The sequence below is a fragment of the Polypterus senegalus genome, chromosome 14 (genome assembly GCF_016835505.1).
Source record: "Polypterus senegalus isolate Bchr_013 chromosome 14, ASM1683550v1, whole genome shotgun sequence".
Lineage (NCBI taxonomy): Eukaryota > Metazoa > Chordata > Cladistia > Polypteriformes > Polypteridae > Polypterus > Polypterus senegalus.
Window position 1 is genome coordinate 115275615 of NC_053167.1, and position 14356 is coordinate 115289970.

Consider the following 14356-nt stretch of genomic DNA (forward strand, 5'->3'; position numbering starts at 1 on the left):
ACATTATACAGTGCCAATAAAGTGTTTACATTTTATTGTTCTCTAACATTGAATCACAGTGGATTTAATGTAGCTTTTTATACATTGACCCACAAGAAAAGATGATTATTTAATGTCAAGGTAAAAACAGATCTCTGCTATGCAGTCTAATGACAAATATAAAACAAAATCAGTGATCTCACAAATATACACCCACTTTAATGTGACATGCTGAAATCCTCACTGGTGCAGCCAGTTGGTTTGAGAAGTCCCATAATTAGTCGAATGGAGATCACTGGTGTGGAGATTCAAATGATTATAGTAAAAAGCCTTCTGACTGTAGAAGGGCCAGCCTTAGGTGAGTCAGTATGGTGGCCTAACCTTCACAATGAAGACAAAAGAACACTCCGAAGGACAGCATGAAAAGAGGATTGCAAAACACAAGATGTGACAGAGACCAGAAAATATCCAAGTCACTGAATATCTCTTGGAGTCCATTTAAATCAGTCGTGAACATATGGAAATCTGCCTTTGTGAACGGCCACCCACAAAGAGGATGACTAGTGAGGGAGACCAGCAAGAGACCTCTGGAAACTCTGATGGAGTTATAAGCTATAGTGGGTCAGATTGGTGAGATTGTGCAACAACAAGTTTCATCAGTCACCGCATCATGTGAAAATGGCAGAGGGACAAAAAGCGACAGAAGGCACAGTGGAGACTCTGAAGTCAGCTGGAAGAAGATTCAGTGGTTTGATGAGACCAATATGGACCCTTTTTGGCCATCAGTGTTGTGTTTCATCCCATGGCTGGGATTCTATTTCATGTTTTAGTGCTGTTTTGTTTGTTTGTTTTATTTATGTTAATCTTTCTTTTGTTGATTGTGTCTATGTATTATGTTCCATTTAATTTTGTGGGTGATCCCCCAAGACGTGGGGCCACCAGCCAATCACCGCCAGGAACTGCCCTCCACCCTATGAATCCAGTGGGTCTCCCATAGCGCCTGGCGGTTCATTTCAAATGCACTAGGAAGTTTTGGTGAATTCCGATGATTTCTTTTGTTCTTTTTTTGGGATGTTTCTGACTTTTTTTTTTTTTTGCTGTGTTATGACTTGTGTTTTAGGCAACTCAATTTTGCCATTATGTTCTTTGGATCTTCACTGTATCACAAAGCATCTTTTAAGGAAATAAACCCATTTATTTTTATAAACTTTTTGTGTTTGCCTATTTTTCCTAGTTGTGGTTTGGTGGTATATCCCCCTCTAGTGAGCATTTTTGGAAGTGCCTTTGCAACTTTTTGTGGTATTTAAGTGCTTTGGAATTCTTACTTCATACAAATCTGGCCAAATGCCATGTTACACTGCAAATTATCAAAAACATACCTGTTACATAATAAACATAAGAAATGTGACAAACAAGAGGAGACCATTATATGTCATCCACATTCTTAAAGGTTGTCAAGGTTTCTGCTTGAACTCCATGTCTCGCTAGTTCAGGGGTCTCCAAACTTTTTTCCCCTGAGATCTCCTTTTACAAAATGAAAATGGCTGAGAGCTTCTCCCGTTTTCTAACGTTTATTCTCATCACTTATTTCAACCCCAACAAACTGAATAAGCTTGTTTTGCCTGAACATTTACAAAATGTCTGTGTCCGCAACTCACATTTTGCATTAAAACATCACAAAAAAAATAGTTCACCTGCAAGTGCATTTGGTACGTCTGTATGCATTTTCTAGTGTATCTCACACTATTGCATTAAATCATGAATGTTGTCAAACACAGATATTCCTTATTCATTTGTCATCTTGTTCCATGTCACTGTTTCACTTTATTCACAGGTCCAGTTGCATGTGTGATGTTTTTTAGTTTGTCAGATGACTGGCACTGCATGGAGTCAACAAGAGAGGCAGGTGTCTGGTGGAGTGGAGCCACTGAGGTTTACTCTTATGGAGTCATTTAAATGTTCATCTGTCAGTCTTGTTCTGAACTTTGATTTCATGACATTCATGTCAGACTCCGAGAGGTATGGAGACCCAAACACAGCAGACATTTTCAGAGCTGCTTGGTGAATAGTTATCTGGCTCTACTAAGCTCTAGAAATGCTGAGAATGACGTTGAGACTTTAACTGCACATTATTTTTAAGGTTTACTAATATATCTTTATATATAATACTGGCTGTTCATTTGTCTGTCTAGAATTTTAAATCACCTGTAGCTCGCAAACCGTTTTACCTATTGAATTGAAATTTGGTACACATATACAACATGACGTCTACTATCCGCTTTCGGGGTGATGATTTTTATTAGTCTTTTAATTTTTATTTTATTTTATTGTAGAATCAACTCTCTGGCAGCGCGCAGCAGGGCGGCCGTGTGGCGCATGCGTATGGGCGTCGTTCTCATTCCCTACCACCTTCGCTAATCATTCTTGAAGCAGATTGAAGACTTAAGTGCCAGCTTAAGTGAAAAAATAAAGAAAACGTACTAAGTAATTGCAACACAAAATTAACTTAATCAATTTTAAAGCGAAAAGATGCCGATTAAAGAAGAGCAGCAGCGGGCCGCTAGAGTGGAGAAAATAAGAGCTGCTCAGGAAGCAGCAAGTGCATCAACCTCTGACAAACGAATGCTAAACAGAGAAAGAGGATTAAAACTAGGAATACTCAAGTCAAGTGTATTCACTGCACGTTATCGGTGGTACGCCGTTACTGGTAGTATATAAAATCCAATGTCTGTCTGTTCGCTTTTCACGAGAGGACTACTTAAGAGATATACCTGTAGATCGTTTTTTTCTATAATGTGCTCGAACATTCCAGTTGATTTTGCGGCTTCTCTCATTTCGCTATGTATCGTAGTTCGCTTGCGGTACCGATTTATTTGTGCGAATCCGAGATCCACGCAACGGGCCGAGCTGAGGGGCCATTGTCACTCACTCGCCAGTTTCGGGTGTGTTCCTTAACTCCGCTTAGCTAGCGAACGAGAGAACAATTGAATTCAACTTTGTTTGATATTTAAAATAAAGTGTTACTTAGGTCTTGATGAGTTTGAGTCCTGATATTCTCTTAAGTGTATGTCACATTGAAAAGACAGATTGCAATTCAGATTGTGGATCGTGATTTTGTGTTAAAAGGATCGTGATATGATTTTTGGAAAGATCGCCCACCCTAATTTGACTAATCAAATTTTCACATTTATGTAGAATACATTAACCCTTTGGTGAGCTACTTGGAAAGGGGTTGCAAGCTACCGGTAGCTCACGAGCAACGTGTTGGAGACCCCTGCGCTAGTTTGTTCCTGAGTCCCACAACTCTTTGCGTAAAGATGAGCTTCTTGGCTTTAGTCTTAAATGCACTTCCCTTTAATTTCCACTGATGTCCTCAAGTATGTGGTTCACCTTGAAGCTGCTGGCAATTTCATGTGGGAGGGATGCTTTTCTGTAGCAGGCCATGGAAGGGCTGTGCGCATTGAGGGTAAAATGAATTCAGCAAAAAAAAAAAAAGGGGGGGAAGAGGGGACTTTGGTGATGATATACTTTATTAATCCTTGGGAGGAAATTTCCTTTTTGCCTGATGCATTCTTCAATAAGAGCCACCAAACATAAAGCCAAAGCTACACAAGAGTGACTTCAAAGCAACAGTGCAAATGTTCTGGAGTAACTGAGTCAGAATCCAGATCTCCATCTAGATGAGAATTTGTGGCTGGATATGACAAACGGCTGTTCAGTCCTGATCAACATGCGTCACGACAGAGCTGGAGCGGTTTCGTAAAGAAAAATGGGGAACGGTGTCAGTGTACAGAATGGCCCAAGGCTGTCATGGCTGACAAAGTTGCTTCTAGTGATTACTGCCTTTAAGGGTGTGAAAACTTATAAGATTAGTTAATACGTGATTTAAATTTGCATTCAATTTAGACCACTTAACAGATAAATGTTTTCAGTTTGACATTAAAGATACTTTTTTCTGTTGATCGGTGTCTAAAAAGCCTATTTAAATCCATTGTGATTAAATGATGTACTGTATAATAATAAAATGAGAAAACGTCCAAGTGGGTGAATACCTTTTATAGTCGGTGTACATCAAACTAGTCAAGCCCCTGGCACATATATAGTGTGCTCTGTGCTGATTTTAGAGGTATATAATACAAAGGCGTCTGCTAATTTCAAATGACTACCTAGGCAGAGCCTGGGACATGGATTTGAGTTAGTGGAGCTGTTGGGAAAATCTGTAACTTTTTCCAGAATTTAGTGTGGCATCATGATTACTACCGACTAACTGTTGTGATTTGCGCTTATTGCTGGCAGCCGCCAAGTTAATTTAATGCAAATTAATTTTTTTTGCTCTGACTTTCACTTCGGTGCACACACACGCACAATATTATGCATTTACTCATTTGGAGCTTGTTCTACATGAATACATACATTGAGGCAAGATGCAACGTGAGTAATGCACACAGTGTATGTAGTATCAGATTGATACGGGTGTACCAGACATACTTCCTTACTGACTCAGGGAAAATTTTTCCAAGTAGTTTTTATTTTTTTATTTTTTTGCCAACATTTCAGTTTAGCTCAATAGCACCCTCTAGAGACTACAACTGATGTACTATATGTAGTATCTGATTGATATGGAGAAGCCAGACATACCTAAGTACCCAGTAAAATTGCTCTGTAAAAGTGAATACAAGTGCATTGCAAGGTATAACAAATAATTTAGTTATTTCAAATATGGAAAAAAATAGAAAAATAAAAACAGAAGAAATTACCTCAAGAATGCTACAAAAGACTTCCTTGGATGATGCAGTGAATTTAGGCCTGAGCTTGATTTTCTAACACTGTGATAAACCAGGGGCATCTGTCAGCATCCTGTTTGTGGACTTTAGCTCTGCTTTCAATACAATCATCCCAGAACTCACAGATAAGAAACTCACCAAGTTCAACCTGCCATTGGATCACCAACTTTCTTATGGATAGGAAACAGTTGATCACACACGACTGACCCACTAGCCTTCAGTACTGTGTACCGCAGGGCTGTGTCTGTTCCCCACTACTCTCCTCACTTTATACAAATGAATGAACCTCTGGTGATTCGTCTGTCAGACTTCTTAAATTTGCAGATGACAGAACACTAATAGGCCTCGTTTCAAACAATGAGGAGTCCATATACAGACAAGAGATGGAAAATCTGACATTGTGGTGCAGCCATAGTAATTTGGACCTTAACATTCAATAAACTCAGGAGATGATCATAGATTTCAGGAAACAGTCACCTGCTCACCTATCATCTATCTATATATATAATTCACTAAGGCAAGACAACCATGGAAAGCACGCCGGAAGGGGCGTGGATTCACTAAGCTACCGACAAGTGAGACACCTATGGCGCACGCAGGAAGGAGCCACGCCCACCAACTCCAAGACCATTGGATACGACAACAACTCGCAGAGCCACGCCCACCAACTCAGACGCGACGGCCAAGAAGAAATTGCGTCATTTATATTCGTCTGTCGTAGAGGCAACATGCAGCTCTGACCCACGCTGACTGTTCATGGAGGCATGTTTCTCGCGGAGGTGAATCGCCATATGCAGCGTGTAAAACGGTTTGCGAGGAGTATCCCATGGGATCATTAAAACATTCCTTCACAACTGAGGTTAAAACACAATGAAGTAAGCAGTCTTTAAAAACCGAGTTTTCGGTTACGACGCACGACCCACGTGCACCATAGCACACTGTTTTACACGCTACATACAGCAATTCGCTTCCGTGACAAACATGCGTCTTCTTAGATGCTCCTGCACTTTGTACACACCAACCTCGCTACCTGTGCCTCTGTTTCATTATCGTCTCACCTGCTTCACCAATGCAGGCCCTGCAACAGTCGAGACGCTCTCAGCAGCTGACCTTCTCTGTGCCTGACCGGTTCACACAGAGGCACCACACGACCAGGCGGTGTGTGTGCTTCGAGAACGAGGGTGGACGCGGCAGGACTATCTAAGAAGAGGCATGTTTGTCACGGATGTAAATCGCTGTATGCAGCGTGTAAAACATTTTCCGAGGGGTTTCCCATGGTCTTAGACTCGGTGGCCGGGTCTCTGTCAGTTGCTCTTGCGACCGGGCACATGACCAGGCAGTGTGTATGCTTCGAGTGCGAGGGTGGACGCGACAGGACCATCTAAGAAAAATCATGTCGCGGCTGTGAATCGCTGAATGCAGTGTGTAAAACAGTTTGTTTGTCGCAGATGTGAATCGTTGTATGCAGCGTGTAGAGCAGTTTGCGAGGGGTATTCCATGGTCTTACAGTTGGTGGGCGAGTCTCTGTTAGTTGCTCTTACGAGCGGGCACATGACCAGGCAGTGTGTGTGCTTCGAGAGCGTGGGTGGACGCGACAGCACCATCTAAGAAGATTCATATTTGTCGCGAATGTGAATCGCTGTATGCAGCGTGTAAAACGCTGTATTGTATGTTGCCCTCTCCAGAGTTATATCTTTTCATTCACCTACAGTCGTATACACAATGAAGTAAGCGGTCTTTAAAAAACGAGTTTTTGGTTACGACGCACGACCGCGTGACCATAGCAAACTGTTTTATATGCTACATACAGCAATTTGCATCCACGACAAACATGCGTCTTCTTAGATGCTCCTGCACTTTGTACACTTCGCTAATACCGTGGTCGTGTGTCTTGGAAAGGCAGTCAAAACCGCACAGAGCAATGAAAAGTCTATGTGAGTCACAGGTGCATCTGGACTGTGCAAAGACAACGACTCGAGTGACGAGTTGGAGGTGGGCACATGAGCAGGCAGTGCATACTGGACGAGAAATCAGCAGACTAGCATTATGGAGGGAGCAGGGTGAATGTCCTTCTCTCTTCCCGTTCCACCTTCCGTGCCTGAGCGCCGCACGGATGATTGTGTGTTGGTTTGTTCCGTGCATTGTTACAATGTTGCTTTTCTTGCTGATTTATTACATTACCAATTTTTCAAATGTTAATTTTCTTCCTGTGCTTAAAAATCATTACAAAAACTGCCTGATTATGCGGCGTATGGTACGCCGCGGGTTGGCTAGTTTGCTATAAATGGCTCAGCCGTTGGGATGACAGAATCATTTAAGTTCCTGGGCTGTTTGCTGTCACAAAACCTTAAGTAGGATAATAACGTCACAGGCATCATTAAGAAAACCCATCAGAGAATATTCTTTTTGCATCAGCTGAGGAAATTCAACCTCCCTCAAGCAATATTGGTCCAAGTATTCTACACAGCCATCATTGAGTCCATTCTGACCTCCTCTATAACTGTCTGGTTTGGTGCTGCCTCTGTTCAAGCTACGGCCAACCTGCAGTGCATCATCAGAGCCTGTGAAAGACTCATAGGCTGTAACTTACCACTCACTGAAGTCTTATGTGAGTCCAGGGTAAGGAAGAGGGGCCGCAAAGATCATTGTTGAACCGACTCTCCCAGGGCATCACCTGTTCCAAAGACTTCCCTCCAGCAATTGTCTTCATACAGTGAACCTTCAAACAACACATTACCTTAGCATTTTATTTCCACATGCAGTTATTCTTACTAATCAGGTGTGAGCTTCTGCTCAGTTTCTGTGTGCTGTGACTGTCTGGATATGTTATTCATACTATTTGTTTATACTTTTGTATTGCTGTATGCTGCATCATATTTTATCAGTTTATATTTTATCTTACTTATATTTTGTATTCTGTATTATTCTTTTATGTTGCACCAATACTATCAAGACAAATTCCTAGCACACATTAGTGTACCCAGCCAATAAAGTGATTTCTGATTCTGATTAATGTCCAAAAACTGATGTTATCTGTAAAGGATTATAAATAATAAAGTTCATGATAGTCTAATCTCTGCGGTGGGCTGGCACCCTGCCTGGGGTTTATTTCCTGCCTTGTGCCCTGTGTTACCTGGGATTGGCTCCAGCAGACCCCCATGACCCTGTAGTTAGGATATAGCGGGTTGGAAAATGGATGGATAGTCTAATCAAAACAGAAGATTTCCTCTCAAGCTCCAAATTAGGTATCCTTGGATGAAGCCATAATGTGGAGCTTTGTATATCCAAAAAGAATTGGAACTTGTTTAAACATAACCCTACATTTATCTGTATCTACTATTTGTTGCTATTTTTTTTTTTCATTTTTCCTCTGTTGAAATAAGTATATTACTTTTGATAGATAGATATGTGAGGCACTATATAAAGACAGAGATAGATAGATAGATAGATAGATAGATAGAACTTCTTTTGTCCCCAAGGGAAAATGTAGCTTTTACTGAAGCTCATGAAAAATTATTAAAAAAAAAATCACAATAATAAAAATTCCCTTCAAATACATAAAGAATTACCAAAATAAAGAAGACGTCTGCCATGGCTAAAGATAAGATACCTTGCAATACAGTTGTTATAACAGATCTGTTCACCCACCCTTAGTAGCTTCTTTTTGTCAAGTATTTCATGTATTCTGTGGAAGTCATGTATTCTTCCATAAGTTTCAGCAGAAAGCAAGGAAGAATACGCTGATCAGTTTCCAAATGGTGACAAGCGTGTACCATTCTGTGCAAAAAAGAATAAGCAACTTGGTAGCTCTCTCCATCACAAGACTTGACTTTTTAAAGCGAAACAATGAAAATATGCAACAAATGCACAGGGAGCTCTTTACTCTATGACGCTGGGGTGGACAAGACCTGTGAAGCATCTAGTAGGATACTAGCTGCTCCCAAAACTTGCACATTTTGCAACTTTCATTTTTTTTAGATATTTTAATAAAATTCGTATTTGCCTTAAGACATCATATTTACAATACTTGATGTAGCCTATCCACTTTATTGAAATAAATAGTCCTTCTGAGGAAAAGAAAAAAGTGTAACATTTACCGGCAAGGCCTTGTGCCGTAAGCCAGTGGTAACCATTAATGTCCTCTTAAGGTTAAGGTTCTTTAAAACATTCTCAGTTCCAGTTGTTGCTGCCAGGTCAAGGGTTTGATGATTCAAAAATAAAAAGTAACCACTTCAAAAACTCATTCCAATTGCTATATCTTCTAAATAAATCCAACATTACATCCACAAGCTGAAATCATGTGGGTGAACTGTTATCTACTGATTCTATCATTAGTCAAGTCCAAATAGTGGTTTAATTTTTATGTGTATGATCTAATGTGGCGAGGCAGCATAAAGAGGGACGCGTCACGCCTGGCCAAACTGGTGAGAAAGGCAGGCACTAATGTAGGCACGGAGCTGGACAGTTTGACATCCGTGGAAGAGCGACGGGCGCTGAGCATCAATCATGGAGAATCCACTGTGTCCACTGAACAGTATCATCTCCAGACAGAGGAGCAGCTTCAGCGACAGACTGCTGTCACTGTCCTGCTCCATTGACAGACTGAGGAGATCGTTCCTCCTCCACACTATGCGACTCTTTAATTCTACCCCGGTTTGGGGGTAAACGTTAACATTATGCAATGTTTTACCATAACTGCTCACTGCCATATTATAGTTATTTGTAATTATATGTTCTTTGTGATGTGCTTTTAACGTTATGTCGTCACTTTCTAAAACCTGTTGACAAACCAAATTTTCCTCTTGAGAGAATTACATTGAAATGAATTTAACAGCCGTAAAATATATTCTCTAGTGACAGACAATAATTAAAAATGGCATCAAGCAGTTCAGTTCATAATTAATAACATGTGAACAGACTGCAATAAAGTCTTACTTATGCGTGTAATCCACATATCACCACCGTCTTATTTGTGCATATTCATTTCCATATGCTCACAGTTTCTAATGTACCATTGTAAATTTTAACTTGATAAAAAAAGGAAATACACATTTTTATATATTTTTATGAAATAAATAAATGGCAGTTATAAAAACAAAGGTGAAAGATGTTGAAAAAACGTATTTCAAATAACAACAAAATATATTTTGCAGCAATATGTACTTAGCCTCTTTACTCGGTCGCGGTCACTGATGCGCACTTTGGTCTGTTTTCGCTGTGTGCATTTTACTCAGCTATTCATTCAATGAACGCCTGGTTTGTGGTCTAGCGCATGCGCATTTGACGCGCAACTGACGGAGGTTACAATATTCAAGAATGCAAAATTCCAGCCGCTAACAAGACCAGGGCTGATGACGCATTTGACGTCACGCGAGGCGAAGGCGTCAAGTGTAAACGGGCTTGAAGGGGGCGTGATCAAAGTAGGCGCTTTTAAACTACACTTTGCTTTTTGATTTGCCGTTTTCATATGCCTGCTCGGTGATTGGTCGAGCGAGATTGTGATTTGCGTTTGCTCATTGGAGAGAGGAAATTTTGAACCATCACGACTGAGGTGTGTTAGAATGGAGTAATGTGTGAAGAGTTTCTGTATAATTAGTGAGTGCCATCAAGAAGGAAGAGAAACACTGAAAAGAATCATGTCGACATTTGTTGCAAAGGGATGTGCAATGGATATTAGCCCTACAAATCGAGGGCAGGAGCAAGAGCTGAAGAAAACGAACAGAGCGGCTTTTACCTCTAGTAGCAACAAGGAAAACAGTTGCACGCCGTTCCCCGTTTTATCTCTGATTCATTTCTCTGGAACCCCTTACGTGAGTTTTGAAGCCGTCAAACTCGGTTCTTCAAAAAGCACTGTGTTACTTATCGACAATCCTAACAATGAGGTGGTCGACGTGTCCGTAGAGAAGTTCCCCTCGGCGAAAGGATTTTCCATCGACAAAAGAAATTTTACTATTCAGGTATGTTTAATTTACTAAAGCTACATCCTGCATTCTCACTAATGTATTACTCGGAAGTACTGTCCGTAGTCGGCTTTTAGAAACATGAAGAAATGTTTCTAAAGAGAACTATACACTTTGGGATTCTGTGCATTTAGCTTTCAAATCTATTCTGCAACAAGGGAGACATCTGCCGGGTAGACGGAACATACGCATTCGTATTTTTAACCGCTTTTTACCTCATCTCCTTGATCGCCAGATGATACTGTGTGTTAATAGTTTTGTGTCGTTCATTGACGGTCTGATTCATTAATTGCCTGATCTGTCATAAAACTTTTATTAGGATACACTGACCTGAAAACCCAGTTATACATCGCACATGGCAGTGAACCTGAACCTTTGTAAGACTGGGCGCAAAGCAGGAATCAAGCATTACTTTAAATGGTATACTTGCTCACACTTGTCCATTTAAGAGTCCTACGGCATACTGACGGAATGTTTTCGAACAGTTTTTAACATTCGATCTGAATTTCAAAGAGTGCAGTTCTTAAACAAAGTCTGCTTATTTACATCTTTCCCAAAAATAGCCATTTTCACCAAAGAATGGTATTTGTAGAGATCTTTAGGAATACTGTACTTTAATGTAGCGCAGTTCTTTTTAGAAACGAAACGCTCATTTAGTGTCTAAATTGCGTAGTACTATTTTGATAGTTCGCTTTTGTTTTTCAGTGACTCTAGAAATTATTTGAGACTAACGGTCCTTCACAGGGATGATAACATAGTGTGTTAAGTTAAGCAGTTCACAGGAAGGTACAACGATTTAAAAGGTATCCATTGACTCGTGTTCTTAGTATGACCAATAATTCCAAGTAGAAACATTCCATGTTTGGATTGCATGTGAATTTTGTTAATTTTTGTGCAGGAGATCTATTTCTCTAGAAATCTGGCGCCGAGGTTTTGGAAACCGTGATCTCCTGAGTGACCAAACGCGAGAAACCCTTTACAGTGTCCGTTAAACACGGTGGTTCACCGTGTGCTGTACACAGAGCTCCAAGTTTGCTAATGAATGTTACCATTTTACCAATATGAGGCCGAGAAAAAAAAGGAGACTATTTTGTCCCAAATTTACTAAAATAAGTGGTTCCATGCGCCCTACCTCTCTACAAAGGCATTTAAACATTGTAGTTCTTCCCATTATACATAGCACATTTGCTGCTGTTGCGGGGATGTGTCAGATTTGCCAACGATTCAAACTGATGTAACCTGACAAATCTTAACAATTTATCAAAGAAGTGCAGTTTGTAACAAACATTTGGTAAAGCGTTTAAGTCTTTTATACTCCCCGTTAGACATCATAGATCCTGTGTAACGTCTCCTAGTGTGCAGCAGATTTCTAATTGCGACAGTTTTAGCAATGCATTTAATTAGTGTTCCTTCGTTCTCTTTTTATAATGTGTATGCTGAATTGTCAATAATGACTCCTACAGTATATAGGACTGAATATAAAATCTATCCATACTGTGGTCTAGCAGATTACCCTGGATAAAGCAACTGGAATTTGGACCAGTGTTACCCTTAAAGACCTTGATTGCAATACATCTCAATCAATACATTTATGAGGTCTAGAGGACATTAACTGCTGTTGCAGAAATGTAGTGTAAATTACTATACACAATAGTTTGTGATAAATGCAAATTTTATATCTGCTTTACTTATTATAATTGTGTATCTGGCATTAATTGTTTATAGGAAGTGTCTTTTAAGTGGAGGCAGCATCTCCAGAAAGAAATCCCTAATGCAGCTCTTGCATTGATTATCTAGTTTCCCCATTTTATACTAACAGGAACTTGATCGTGTGTTTTTTTTTTTTTGTTTATTCTCTTTCTAGCCAAATGCACAAATTCCACTTTCAATAGTATGGACACCATTGGAAGAAGGGGGTGTCCGAGAAATAGTAGTGTTTGTTACAAATGGGATTGTGAAACATCAGGCCATCCTACTTGGAAGAGCTGAGGCAACAAAAAAGAAAAAAGTAAGTGCCATTCTTAAATCCTGAAAGTCTAAAATAGCTATGTAAATTTTATTCATTTTGTTTTTTTGTTACAAGAAGTGATTGTGTGTATGAATTTATTAGATTTTTAATAAGTTTAATGAGCTTTAGTTCCTTCTGTCCTGTCATTGAATTGTTAATTCTAAAACAATGTTGAAATTCAAATTTGGGAGCTTTCTCTGATCGTGTGTTACATAATATTTTTTTTTTTTTTAATTAGTATTATTCATATAAGTACATCTGTGAAGGGTTTCAGTAATTTCAGGTTGTGGTATATCTATTAGTAGTATGGCAAAAGCAGCTGGACTTGCTGTGTAAACTTGAAGATGTTTCACCATTGTCTAGATCTGAGCTTGGAGGGATATCCAGGTTATCAGTTTCTCTTTTCTGGGCTAAGGGGTGAGAGATGTGAAGGTAATGGTGACCTTGGGGCCTTTAAAGCTCACCCTGTAGTTCCAGATCTCTGGTCTTTGCACCTGATTATGAGACTTTAGCAGCTTTAGTTATCTGTTGTAGACAGGCTATTGTATCACAGACCCATATTTAACATCCCTAACCCTGCTTAGGCCTTTAATGAAAACCCCAAGTTGACACCTGAACTCCTGAGACCAGAAAAAATATAAGAATATAAACCAAATTAATGCTAAAATGGTTTAGCTTATTTATCTCTCATCGTTTTGTAACCCATTTAATCCAAACCAGGGTCATGGGAGCCATACCAGCAAGCATAGGGTGCAGGAAAGGAACAAACCTTGGACAGGACAAATATATCCACACATTACAGCCAATTTAGCGTTGCCAGTTCACCTAACCAGCATGTCCTTGGGCAGTGGGAGGAAACCCACAAGGACATGGGGAGAAAATGCAAACTCCACACAGGGAGGACTCAGGACATGAACCCTGGTGTCCTTACTGCAAGCAGCACTACCCTTGTGCTGCCCAGCTTATTTATTGAAAAAATTAGATATAAAGTTTAAAAATTAAGCGCAAAATCTTAAGTAATTGTAAGATATTTTTACAGCAGTTTGGCAATAACAGATTCAGATCTTTCTCTCAATCTTCAAAATGATGTCTGTTTTTTCAAATCTCAAAAGCTTCTACTTCCTAACTTCTGTTCATTTCTGGATTTTCTCTTCTAGGATGCTGTAACACTTTTTAAATGAACAGTTTCTTATGTCTAACAATATGTAACAAGAGCATATAATTAAATTATGCATTTCTTTACCAAAGGAAAATGCACTTATTTCCAATTTTTATTCATATTTAGATGCATTTTGTGTTTCAAACTTTATTATCTAAAAGCATAAGTTTACTAACTTAACTATTTCAAAGTATATTACTTAAGTAATAAAACAGTTCAGATCCTTTAGCAAATATTCACAGAAGAAAATGAAAAACTGCTTAGTCCAGAGGTTCTAATCTTTAAGCAGATCTTGACACAAAAAACACCATTGTTGAAAAGTTCAGGTCTTTGAAAAGATATGATAGGTATATTGGGGAAAAAATCCTTTTAGTTTAAAAGTTCAGGGGTCAGATTTAAAAAAAAAAAAAAAAAACACTCAAAATGAATGTACACAACTTTCCATGCAAATGTCAGGATTTATGAA

At 39.4% G+C, this 14356-nt stretch overlaps 1 protein-coding gene across 1 annotated transcript in view; it reads left to right on the forward strand.

Annotated features, from left to right (window-relative positions):
* Nucleotides 1-10271: 10271 nt before the first annotated feature.
* aspm (assembly factor for spindle microtubules) overlaps nucleotides 10272-14356 on the forward strand; it is a 56001-nt gene continuing 51916 nt past the window's right edge. Inside the window, exons 1-2 of the mRNA XM_039734896.1 lie at nucleotides 10272-10720; nucleotides 12588-12731. Of these exons, the coding sequence (XP_039590830.1) occupies nucleotides 10400-10720; nucleotides 12588-12731 (465 nt within the window). The 5' untranslated portion in view covers nucleotides 10272-10399. The remainder of the gene's footprint in view (nucleotides 10721-12587; nucleotides 12732-14356) is intronic.